This window comes from Anoplophora glabripennis, unplaced genomic scaffold (assembly GCF_000390285.2).
Source record: "Anoplophora glabripennis isolate ALB-LARVAE unplaced genomic scaffold, Agla_2.0 scaffold120, whole genome shotgun sequence".
Taxonomy (NCBI): domain Eukaryota; kingdom Metazoa; phylum Arthropoda; class Insecta; order Coleoptera; family Cerambycidae; genus Anoplophora; species Anoplophora glabripennis.
The window spans coordinates 131,533-144,698 of NW_019416214.1; the positions used below are offsets into that span (position 1 = coordinate 131,533).

At 32.7% G+C, this 13,166-nt stretch overlaps 3 protein-coding genes across 3 annotated transcripts; 2 read left to right on the plus strand and 1 right to left on the minus strand.

The window, feature by feature from the left end:
* The first annotated feature begins 2,396 nt into the window (after positions 1-2,396).
* LOC108907808 lies at positions 2,397-3,334 on the plus strand. Its single transcript, XM_018711612.2, has 3 exons — positions 2,397-2,708; positions 2,877-3,079; positions 3,131-3,334. Exons 2-3 carry the CDS (start codon positions 2,887-2,889, stop codon positions 3,307-3,309), a joined length of 372 nt encoding a protein of 123 aa, XP_018567128.1. The 5' UTR covers positions 2,397-2,708; positions 2,877-2,886; the 3' UTR covers positions 3,310-3,334.
* LOC108907809 lies at positions 3,298-5,079 on the plus strand. Its single transcript, XM_018711613.1, has one exon. It carries the CDS (start codon positions 3,321-3,323, stop codon positions 3,492-3,494), a length of 174 nt encoding a protein of 57 aa, XP_018567129.1. The 5' UTR covers positions 3,298-3,320; the 3' UTR covers positions 3,495-5,079.
* A 3,198-nt stretch (positions 5,080-8,277) lies between these two features.
* LOC108907820 (cold shock domain-containing protein CG9705) lies at positions 8,278-11,504 on the minus strand. Its single transcript, XM_018711635.1, has 3 exons — positions 11,286-11,504; positions 11,105-11,227; positions 8,278-10,318 (listed from the first exon to the last, which is right to left on the minus strand). Exons 1-3 carry the CDS (start codon positions 11,375-11,377, stop codon positions 10,165-10,167), a joined length of 369 nt encoding a protein of 122 aa, XP_018567151.1. The 5' UTR covers positions 11,378-11,504; the 3' UTR covers positions 8,278-10,164.
* Positions 11,505-13,166: the final 1,662 nt, after the last annotated feature.

Here is a 13,166-nt window from a genome sequence, read left to right on the forward strand (position 1 = left end):
CATGTTTGTATGAAAAAATATTCTTATTTTTTGGCAATAGAATCAAGTGGTAAATTATTGGACACTAATTATGAGACATCCTGTATAAGTTCAGACCATACCAGACCAGTCAAATAGACCAATAGAAACACGCACAATATCATTCTCTTAAGAGATGCAAATTTTATTTAAAAATAGTGTACATACATTTGTAAAAAACATTAACATCAGACTACTTTTTTGACAGTTCCTTAGATCTTTCGAAAATTCGAAAAAAACGGTGGAAACGTTTTGAGAAAAAATTGATTTCGTTTTATTTCTTTTTAGGTTTCTTTTGGTACCTAAGTAGAAACAATGCCGAAAGTTTGTTTCAACATATCTCTTAAAATCCTAAAGAACTGGAAACTGTTTCTTTTTAAAATTACTTAACTATTAAAAATTGAATGTCACCAATAATTAAAAATATTTTCGTCCCTGTTCAAAAATTAATATTGTTTGTCTCGTTTCTTCATTCCTCCCATTAGTTAAACTTATTTATACATTTTTTGTACTTTTTAGAGGACCTTTTCTGTAGGTAAAACCAAATCAGTTTCAAGTCCCAATTTGTCTACTAAGAATAAAACTGTATCGCCAGTTCCCGCCAAAGGTTCAGCAAAGAAAGCTTCTGTGAAACCGTTACCCTCAAAAGCTCCAGCTGCAAAGTTCCCTGTAAAAACCACCCCTACTGTTTCAGCTAAGACCCCAAGGAGGGTGGAACCTAAAACCAACGAGGAACAAAATAAAAGTGCAACAAATAAACCCAAGAAAGTTATCAATTTATATGCACACGTAAAATCTACAATCCCAAAACCTAGCCCTGTTGGAAAAGTCGTCAAAAAAAAATGATTGTCATATTTTATAATTTTTTTAAATTGTTTTAATCGTTTGTATAATTATTAACATTAACATGATTGTATTATGTAACTGTAATTTTATATTGAAAAAGTGAATAAAATATTATCTATTATGTGCATTATCTGTGGTATTCTGTCGCGGGAAATACTATCACCCTTTAAATGAATTTTCTTCTGCAAAATGTTAGAAGGTAAATATTAAAATGCAGCCGCATTGCACTTTTACAACAATTTAATTCTAAAATTAGTATCTGGTATCTATGCTTCAGTAAGTTTTGAACTTGAACACGGTTTTATAAAGACCAACATTTTTAATCTTGTTCTCTCAAGGAAAGAAAATGGAAAGTTACTGCAAGCAAATGATATATCAGATTTGTATGTTAGTGTAGTTGAAGTATGTCGAAGGTAGAAAGGTATTTAATGCAACTGCGTGAAACGCTTTCGAGGGTGATAAATCCGAATTTGAGGTCCAAATGACGTAATATTTATAAAAACATTAAAATTCTAAGCTTGTGATGGTTTTGTTGCTGCATAATCTGGTGCATATCTGTTATTACTTATCGCTTTGTCCTTGGAAGAGACCCACCTTACAGTTTCATCATTGATCTAACATATCACGTCCTACCAACTGTTCATAACAAATTAAAATGATGTTATGTTATAAATGATGTTACCATTTATGAATAATTTGTCTGAATTCGTATTCAATATTGGACACAGCTCAAATTTGTAAAGTTAAATTTGCATTTAAATATATTTTATATTTGATATTAGTTTAGTTTGCTTTCAATTCAAGTATGCGCCTTCCAGAAGATCAATGTCTTTGGTTCTGGACAGATAAGGTTATAAAATGGACAAAGGATATCAATCCGCATATCAGTAATCATTGGACAAGTGTAGAAAGCTGTATTAATGCTTAGAGCTTTAAGCATTAAAAAGGTTTCAATCCCTTATCGTCTCCCTTTTACTTTATAGCTTTCCGGCTCTACTATGAGGAACGCACATTGAAGGATATAACCAGAAATATATGCTAGTTTAATTTTGCTAAACTGTTCTCATAAAACTCTTTAGGTATTTCAGATGGATGCGATAGTGGTCATACACTGGGGATTCAAAAAATAAGCGTCCTGCCCTCTAGCGGAACTGGTTTATACTTAGAGAAAGCAGATAAATTGTAAAAGAGGTCTTCTCTCTTTAAAGTTAGTATCTTTGATAAAATGTAAATAAACTCAAGAAAAGTGCGGTAAGTAAAACATTTTGTAGTGTATGTACCTGAATGCAAATCTGAAGGTACCTAATACAGATTTAAAAGTTCCTTAAACATTAATCATTCTTTTTCTTCTTTTACATTTTGAGATAAAAATTTCAAAATTAGATCAAACTTTTTATGCAACCAGATATACATCTCTGTGCTGTGGATTTAGTATAACCTTAATATTTTCTCTTTTTTTAGTACCTAATTTTTATTTTAAAAAATACAGCATATTTTTAAATAATTATACTTGAGCTGGATTCTTAGATCAGTTCGTTACACAAATAAGCATTTAAAATACTACTTTATGGAAACGTTTTGTGATATCCATCAAGAATACATATTATAAAACATGATGCCGTCAAATGCTCAATTTCTCACGAGTTAAATAAACAAAGACAAAACAAGCTTTCTTCAGTTGCCATTTCGGTTTTCCGTCTTCCGTGGTGTGTTTGTGATTTCCGTTGAGGCAGTTACGTCTTATTTTTGCCAAAATAAACAATATTATTTGTTATAAATTCCAAAACATAATCAACTTGTTACATGTGTCTGTGAGGTGTGAAAAATACTTTAATTAAATGAATGTAAGTTTGTTAAGTAATTGTTTTAAATACCTACTTATTTATTGAGGTTATTAACTTTTGAGTCATCAATTAAGGTTACATATACACATTAAAACCACTCCCATTTTTATGTTTCCGTATTCGATTTAAATGTATCTACACGTTAACCTATATAATTTATTTATTTAGGTGATTTGCAATGTCTGCAGTATTCGATGATAGAGAAGCTTATAGCAAAAGCCCATATTTCACGAAGCACGAATACGGCGACTTCACACCATTTTACATCGCAATTACAATTTGTACTGTAATTGGACTAACAATCTTCATCTTAAACGTAGTTTTAGGCTGTTGCTCGAGATATTCAGGTTACTGGAACGATAGACATACAGGTAAGACACAGCATACTTAAAATTTCAGCCGTTTTCAATTTTCAAACTTAGGTAACCGTTGGATAGCTTCTCTCTGGACGGCTACTCCTCACCAACAGCCAGCTTTGGACTACACTGAATTGCAAGATATTTACGTACCCCCTCAACACCAAGCGGTTTATCACCACCCTCCAACCCCTCCGCCGCCAATTCAATACCAGGAGCTTAAAAAGAAGGAAAGCGACATATAAACTACGTGAAAATGTTTCACGTATACTGGCCGGCTACGGCATGTCTGACTCTGTTTTTAATAGTTGGCGTAATCATGGTTATGCTGCGTTGGGGACCGAGGATATGTCGCACGAGAAATGTCGCTCTGCCCGAACGTACCGACTGGCAGCACCGGGTGTATGAACAAACTGTTACATACGCATAACAGGCATTTTTAATTTACAGTCGGCTAAATAAGTATTTCTAGTTTACATTCAACTAATGACTAATAATTATGAGAGTTTGGGCATTATACAGGGTGAGTCAAATTAAACTTCACATCTGAGAGTTTGGGATAGTACACAGAAAGTTGGCTTTGGTTCCATCCATAGTATACTGTCAAATTTATGGTTAAAACAAATGGGCGTGTATCGTCTCGAAAAGCGAGCATTTTTGGAAAAATATTTATATGAAAAACCCTATTTATTTACTGTCACAAACTCTTTGGTGCCATGTTAAATATGACTCACACTGTACAAGTCAACAAAAGTTTTCGGTTATTTTGAAAATATGATTTAACTTTACTAAGTGGGCAAATTGAAACAGTAGTCATAATTTTATTATAAAAATTAGCACTTAAAATATATTAAAGCAGCTATTTGATACATCTGGGCATAAACAAAGATGGCTCAATTTTTCTAGATTTTTTTTTTTTTTCAACAGTCCTCCTGGGTCTATACACCATACAACTTAATGGCACTCCAGTTTTTTAATCCCATCCATATGTTTATCAAAGCCCTTAACATAGGACATTGTTTCAGCTATGAAGTCATCGTTACGTGTGAATTGTTCCTCAAGCTATTTTTTCAGATTAGGGAATAAATAAATAATAGTCCGAGGGTGGTAAATCTGTCCAGTATGGAGGATATGGGAGGATTTTGATCAAAAAGAAATTTCTTTTCTGCCAGGTGTGGATATTTCTTTATCCAGTAAAGATGTACAGTATATTCCAAGTTTATTTCTCACCGTTTCAAACAGAAATTTTCTTATTTCTGTGAGCCTTATTTTTTTGGCAACTAATTGTGATAAAGCTATGATATTTACTGTTACAGTTTGTATGCTGTCAGTTATCAGATTGATCAATTACGAAATACTCTGGTACAAGTACAAAGGTTCACGTTAACATAACATTTTACAAATATCTCTTCTGTTAGGAAGTAGTGGAATGTAAATGAACTTTTATTATTTTTTTAAGTAAACTACTAACATTTTTTGCCTTAATCTGAAACTAGATGATAAAACTGGATATTAATCAGTGCCCTTTAACTATATTTTGGTATAGCTGAAGTATTATTTAATTCAGGAGTTGACAACCTGTGGCCCGCCATAAATTTTTGCGCGGCCTGCCAATCAATAAAGAATAACATTGACTTTGTTTTTAGTGCATTAGGACTAGGTTCCAACAGTCAGACATAATTAATTGTATTTGATTTGAAACAATAAAAGTGGTCTGAACTTCTAAAAAAGGTTGCCAACCCTTGATTTAAATATTGCACTGAGATTAAATTTTCGTTTAGAAAGCCACTAGGCTTCTGTAGATAAGTGCCTAAAATATACATTGACATTTTTTTACACAATGAAATTTTATAATTTTTTACTGCTTTGGATAATCGATATTCTACTTCATTTGGTTGTTGTACAATACGCATTTTCTTTGTCTGATTTATGTTATACAATTTACTATTTTTTTACTACTTTTGTACATGACTGATAATGAAAATTTGTTATTTCGCAATTTCAGTCAAATTTTATATACAGGGTGTAACGTAAAGATTGGAAATAAATTAATTGGTGGATTTTTTATTTAAAAAAATAAATATTTGTCGTATAAAATTATGCTCTACGGGTTTTCTTTTCAAAGCTACAGGGCGCTAAAAAATTTCAAAAAATTTAGTTTTTTAAAATCATTTTCAATGCAAAAGTATTTTTTTAATGCCTATTTAACCATGTTCGATGGCCGAGTCAAAGCATACTTCATAATGTTTTTGTTATTTTTATTTTCCAATGTTAGCAGTGGGAAAAAATTGTATTTACAAGTTTTATTTACGGAAAAATTTCAAGTGCTAGAAATAAAATGCAAGAGGGTAATTTTGTTTAAAATAAAAAGTGGATCATAAAAAAAATATTAAAAAAAAAATGTTTTTACCAGTGGCGTACTACAATTTTGTTCGAAAAACTTTACGGTACAATCCGTACGCACGCCACTGAGTAATTTACAAAGTCAATATTTTTCCCGTTACTAGGGGATTATCAAATTAAGGTAATGCTAAAATTTCGTTCCATTCTCTTATAACGTTCCGAAGTTATTGGAGAAAAACTAAATTTTTTGAAACTTTTTAGCGCCATGTAGCTTGGAAAATAAAACCCATAGCGCATAACTTCATATGAGAAAAAATTATTTTTTAAACCAAATAATCCACCGTTTCATTTATTCCCAACCTTTATGTTACACCCAGTATTTTTAGTTGATAAATGTACTAATTTAGATTATAATCCACAAAGTTTTATATTTTATATGCAATTTATTGAATCTCTAATCTTATCATGACTATGGGTCCGTCCATTTTTTTATTGTTATTTTATACTGAGCATTTATATGCATTAAAATATTTACTACACGTTTTTTTTATTCCTATAATACATAATACAATCCTTTAATGTACATTTATTTGAAGACAAAAATTTGATAAACATTCAGGGTGAAATACAGGGTGTCCCGAAATTACGGGACAATATTTCTACAGGGTGTTCTATGTTGAAAAATATTACTTTTTCTTTATATAAACATGGGTCCAAAAATTCTTCCTAAGGAAAGGATCACTTAAAGAAGCCAGTCGAAATAAATTTATGAATTTTGGTAACTAGCGCTTATCTCTTACGTGCTCAGTCCGTTACTAAAACGAAATTTACAAATTTTCATCACATACATTCCAAATCTGGGGGGAAGGGGGGTAAAATTTACCATAACTTTTTTATGCTTTGACTTTTTTGATTTTTGACTGAAAAGTATGAAATTTCAGAGGTTTTTAGTAAAAAAAGGTATTGTTGGCTCAGATTAGTAGAATGTGCCAGTTTTGTGTAAAATACATTTAAAATTTACTTTTTGCGAACTGTTATCAGTCGAAAATGCAACATTTTACAAATTTAGAGATAGCAGATATTCATAATACTCATTTCTGGTCAGACGATTTTTTATAACAATTTGTTTTGTTAATTTATTCACATAGAATCCCACGTTAAAAGCATTTTAGTCGTACCTTGTATAGATTTTCTAAAATACATTTTTAAAAAATATATTTCCAAATCAGTAGCGGCTGGTGCGGAGGGGCTCTGTAATGTGCAGTCAATTTATCTCGACTTGCAAAATTCATTTAAAAAACACTGAATGTATGGGCTCCTTGTAGCTCGCCCCTAAATAAGTAGTGTTTACAGCGGTGGTCCTGGTTACCGTCACGCAGCAGTGAAAGACGGAGAGAGAGTAACACATATTTACTATGCACTTTGGGCTCTGTTTAGTCCGCTTTTAACCAAATAATGACTATTCGCTGCTTTTTTTTTTCTTATTAAACATTACTTGTTTACATGTGTAAAATTTTGTTACCTGCGTATTGTTTCTTCTGTGTTTTTTAAAAGATTGTTTTGAAATTAGATTGGTAGTCAGACTAACAGCACTTGCAATACTACCTATTGAAAAATCAATGTTGCGAGAAATAACAAACTTTAATGGAAAAGTAACTGAAAAGTTTATTTTGGACAAAAGCAGAACAGCCTTACACTATAAAAAATAATGTTGAGCACATTTTCCCTAGATTTCAGTAGTTCTTAAAATAAAACTATCCATTGGACTGTTTTTTTTTTTTCAATACTTTGTACCTAAATTTTTCCACCACAGTTTCACAAAGTTTTATCATTGAAATTTTGCAGAATGGTTTGTGTAGTTAATGCAAATCATTGACATATTTTCTATATTTTAATTGTATCAGTCTCCTAGAAAATGAGAGTGGCGCCTAGCTTATTTATATAAAAAAAAACGAATTCATATGCCACTGACAAAATACAAAAATGAACATTTTTCAAATTTCTAATCTCAAAAACATGTTTTCATAAACAATTCAACCACATTGTATATATCAAAGAATCATGTTTCTTCTTCACAGAACTTTATTTAACATTAATATAATTAATTTAAAAAATTATGTGTAAAAAAAGAAGAGATAAGGAATTCTATTTTGTATTATTTTTCTTTACTTTATCAGTCCATGATGGCAAACAAATTTTAGTTGTTAAAAGTATCGCCCACTCAAGGAATGATCCTATGAAAAAACAATATTAACAAATCTGGTTCTTATCTAGTTCAAGGTTGTTTATTTTAAAAACATTCTAAGCAAGGCCAAGCCAGTAGCAGGACTGCTACTGGTATTACTCATTACTATAGCTAAACGCTATCTTTATATTGTTTGCATATTTCCTGCATATGATCAGGAATTTTTTTTATTTAAAACAAGCAAATTGAGGCTAAAGCCTCTTATACTGATCGTTTATATCATCCATATAAAAAAACCAAATTATGTTGATACACTATTTATTTTAACAATGTCAAAGGAAGTGGTGTGAAAAATAGAAGAAATTGGTTAGATTGTACATAAACTTACAGCCGTTATATATGAAAATTTGTATGAAAATCTGCTCGCACCAATTGTACAAATTCTTTAACAAATATTCATACAAATACAGCAGTTTATATGGCCTTGTTTAAGTACAGTAAAATCGATCCAAATTTTTTAATGCTGTTTTGTAATCACTCATATTTGTTTTAACCTGAAATTTTTATGAACAGATTTTCCATTCAATGTAAACCGCTGCTTTACTTTATCTGTTTAGCTTGGTCAAATTTATCCCATCTTTAGCAATTAATTAGGTAAATCTTGATTGTTAAATTAAATTACCAGTTGGGTATTAGTTAATATATTGCTTAAATTACAGTTTTGTTACATTTACTTAGAGCTAAAAACCATTACACCTGACAAATATGGCAATTATCTCTTCCTCAAGATATATATTGAGAAACAAATTAATCGACAGCATTAGGGGTGGTATGTGAGACATGAGGTGTGGTGGTAACTTCTACGATATAGCTTCTTATATGTGATTGTTAACTTTTTATATTTAAAGTATATAGTCTAATAATAATTGTAACTACAATTTTTATAATTGGGAAAATACAATAGCACAACAGGATACAAACACAATACTCAAAACAACATGATTTACAAGTATGTAGAAGTTGCACAGGTTCTATTTGGGAAACAAATTTTAAATGCAAAAAATAATGCAAACAAAAAAATATTACTGGACAATAACAATGTTATCCACATAATTGTATATTCATTCATCTAAAATGAGTACAAGCTTTGAAAAATGTGAACATTTGCCACTAAATTTGTTTGGCGTTTGACAAAGAAATGTCAAATTTGCTGCATGAGCTACCTCAAAATTCATCCTTCAACATGTATACACAATATTTTGAATGTGCCATTGCTCACGAGATGATTCTTCATCAAAAAATCAAACCAACAAGTTTCTAATATTACTCCATTGTTTCTGATATATAGTGTTCACGATTTATTTTAATTTTTGTTGCTATGATTTTAACAATTCAAATGAAATTTGGGTGATAAGTTCTTCAAAATTTTTTTTTGCGGATTTCAGAAGAATCACCAAAAATAAAGACTTGAACTGGCAAAGTATGATCGCAATTTAAAATTATTTTCATGTTGCCTAATTAACAAATAAATAACAAATCCAACTTATTCAAGAAAATGAATTCAATCATTTTCAAAATGTTTTTAATGATTACGATCTGTCAACATTGGTAGTAGCTATTTTTGTTTCGAAGAAATTCAAGTTTAAAACAGTGTAAAATCAAACACTTTATGAATAAATTCATGAAGAACTTCGTGAGTTTATTTATAAATAAAATGTAAAACAGCTACAAAACAGACACATGTTGATAGGAGCTTTTTGTTTTATGGATGAGGGATCTTCCGATGAACACATGGTGTATGTTAAAAATTTGTTACAAGATTTATAAGGGACACGAGAAAACGTTCACACTGGTTTGTAAAATAATAAATTTCCTTAAGACTTGAGGGTAAGTTAAATCTAACCACCATTATTTTTATTTAATCTCTAAGTGAACTGGGGATAATCTATTAAATTATAAAAAACACAATGAAATATACCTAAGTATATATTTTACTAGTATACTCCTGATACACTATCTCCAAAAAGAAATAGATATTTGTTACGTAGTAATTGCTGATAATCCTTTATCTCAAAATATCCATAACACCAGTTAAAAACAGGATTATTAATTAACATTTGATAGTTCTATAAAATTTAGAAAACAATATTTTATGTCCAACAAATATAAACAACATTAAATGTAACGAGTTATATGATTCTGATATAAACACACATTATGTCTGAACTTTAGTTAGATTAAATATAATTCCTTAATTTGTAGTTATTCAGCATTCAATATTTTGTGGTAGGTATACAACAAACATAAAAAACCTAAGTTTTATAAATAACTAACAATTTAAGTGAAAGACAACATATGAAAAAGGAATGACACATCTCAATTTTTGCTTTTTTTTTTGTATACCTACCTTACTATTACGACTACTAATGAAGCAAACAACAAATTAACAAATATTCAGGGTTCAAGGTTTTACAGATATAATGTGAGAAATTAATTGTGCTAACCTGTTACATAAATAAATGTTCACTGTTTTAGTTTGTATAGTCAGAATTATGAATCAGACGTTTGCAAATTAATAATTGTAACAAACCCACTTCTTGTGGATGCCTGGTTTTAAATTCACTATATGAACATGAACTGCCTGGAATTTCTCAAATTTTGGGGGTATAGGGCACAAATTGTATTTAACCCTGTCCCCAGGCATTGGAACAAATTCATCCTCAATGCTGAAAAGAATACAAAAAAAAAACAGTTTAAGGAAAGTATGAATATTAATTTGGTGCTTTAACGATAAAAAATTAATATTATCGATTAAAAAAAAATTAACTAGTCAACTTTTCGTAAAATAGAAAAATTTGATATTTTTAAATTGAAAAAAAAACAAATTTACGTTCACTTCCTCTGTGTTGTTTATAAATATTTCGATATACCTACTATAAATATCTACCTAGTTATACCTTATCGTTCAATAGGTTCAATTATGACGAGGTAATTGTGAAATAAAATTTAAATTTTTAAAGCAGTAATAGATTATAAATGCAACATGTACAACATAACGTTAGTAATAAAAAATTAGAACCACAAATAGCCTATGATGTCAACACAATTTAACTCAAAAATAAATAGCTCTTAAAATTTACCAGTAAAATGTTAATGTAATCAAAGGTGCTTACGTATGTAATAAATTTTTTTATGCTTTCATTATTTCTGTAGGTATTATTACAAATAATAAATATTTCTAACTGATAAAGCGTCATTATTGATTCATGCGTAAGTTGTGTGGGTGTAAAGGTAATAAAGCAGTTGCGATAATAGTTTTAATTAGTACTCTGCCTATTTCAATTGCAAGTAGGTAAAATACAGTGACAACAAAATTTCTCACAGAAAACAAGTTCCTTGTCCGAATAATATGTACATTCAATTATATTTAACTTATATATGAAACACGCAAAAATTTTTTATGAAAGATTGTTTTAGTACCAGTGGATAAATTAAATGTACAAATTACTTACTCTGATACATGAACAAATATATCATCGGCTCCATCTTCGGGGGTTATAAACCCATGCCCTTTTTCTCGACAAAATATCTTAATGTTTCCATACAAAGGCTTTGACTTCAATATTCTTTCAGAACTAACAAATTATCAAAGGTATATTATAGATATTATTTTAATTGGTATAAATAACTTACGTTGAAGCGGATCTATTCCTTTTGGTTATAATAGGACTAGGTATTAAATGTGCTGGAATTTGATCCGAGTCTCCTCCAGATATATCTGCCATTATTTTCAGATAAAAGTTTCTAAATGATTTAGCACTAAAAATATTCAAAACCTTCAGAAAGTACTAATAAGCGCCAAATTTGTCAGTGTCACTTTTTTACTATTTTTTTTGTTCTATATTTGTGACCTTGAAGTGGTGGGTCACGTTCAGAAATCAATATTATTTAATTTACTTGTTGAAGGATGTGTTCATATTTCAAATAGAAATTTAATAATGATTCGCGCCTTTATTCCATGGCTGGAATTTGGCCTCAATGATTTGGGATCGAGGGGGATTATCCCTCTTTATCCTGCCTCATCTCGTGTAGGCCTGGACAGCCTTCGTAGGTGGGCACCATCCGTCGTCTACCCCGACCACAAATGCGGCCGGTGTAAGCGCTTTGTGGGACCTCCTTTTGTCCTGGCTGGGCCCCGCCGGCTAGGGCCCTTTCTTCTGGCGCTCTTCTTGCTTCGCCGGCTCCACCCAGGGGTGGTGTCATGTTTATGTGTGGTATGGTTGGTAGGGTAGTACGGCTATGCAGCCTGGGAAGCACTTTGCTAAGGTGGCCCTTTGGCAAGCGCGGGAGGGGAGGGGAAAGGATGATATGGGGGTGTGTGAGCGTGCGTGCGTGCGTGCGTGAGTGTGTGTGTGTTTGTGTATATGTCGTTGTCTTCGTTTTTTGATCCTGGCGGTCTCTGAAACAGAAAAGGTTAGCGGGCAGGGGGGGATGTCGTTGGGGTGGTGACCCAGGGTCAAAAAGTTTGTGTCTGGGTCTTTTGTTTTTGTCGGTCACGTCGGGTACGTAGTCAACACCATTTACAACTCCGACATTCCACATCCCCACAATACCAACATATACTTATACGCCGACGACCTGACAATCACATCCCAATTCGTAAATCCTAGATATTCCGCCTTCCTCCTCCAAAACTCCTTAGAACAACTTGAAACCTGGTGCAACAGGTGGAAAGTCAAAATTAATCCCAACAAAAGTTCGGCTATCCTTTTTTACCAAACGAAAAATCCCACAAAACCTCGACAGACTGACACTATCCCAGGAACCCATCTCCTGGAATCGACAAACACGATACCTGGGCGTTACGATGGACCAGCGTCTCACGTGGAAACCGCACATCGTGGAGACGGTGGCGCGAGCGAAGACCACCAGGGCTAGGCTCTATTCCTTACTCAAAGGTGGAAACACCCTCAGTTTAAGGAATAAGCGAACGCTTATCAAGGTTGTACTTCAACCGCAGCTAACCTACGCCTCCACGGCGTGGGGTCACGCGGCAAAAAGCCACTTAAAGTCACTACAGACTGTGGAAAACATAGCCCTCCGCACGGCCACCGACGCGCCCTGGTACGTAAGAAACACTGATGTATTACAAGACGCGGAGAGACGGTTTGACGTAGCCGCTAGACATGACAATCCCCTCCTCAGGCAAGCCGTTGACTACGTACCCGACATGACCGACAAACACAAAAGACCAGACACCAACTTTTTGACCGTGGGTGACCGCCCAACGACATCCCCCCCCTGACCGCTAATCAATTCTTCTTCAGAGACCGCCAGGATCAAGAAACGAAGACAACGACACACACACACACACACACACATACACACCCCCCATACCCTCCTTACCACTCCCCATCCGCGCTAGCCTAAGGGCCACCTTAGCAAAGTGCATCCCAGGCTGCATAGCCGCACTACCCTACCCAATCATATCACACATAAACATGACGCCACCCCCGGAGTTTACACAGACGAGCCGGCGAAGCAAGAAGAGCGCCAGAAGAAAGCGAAGAAGAA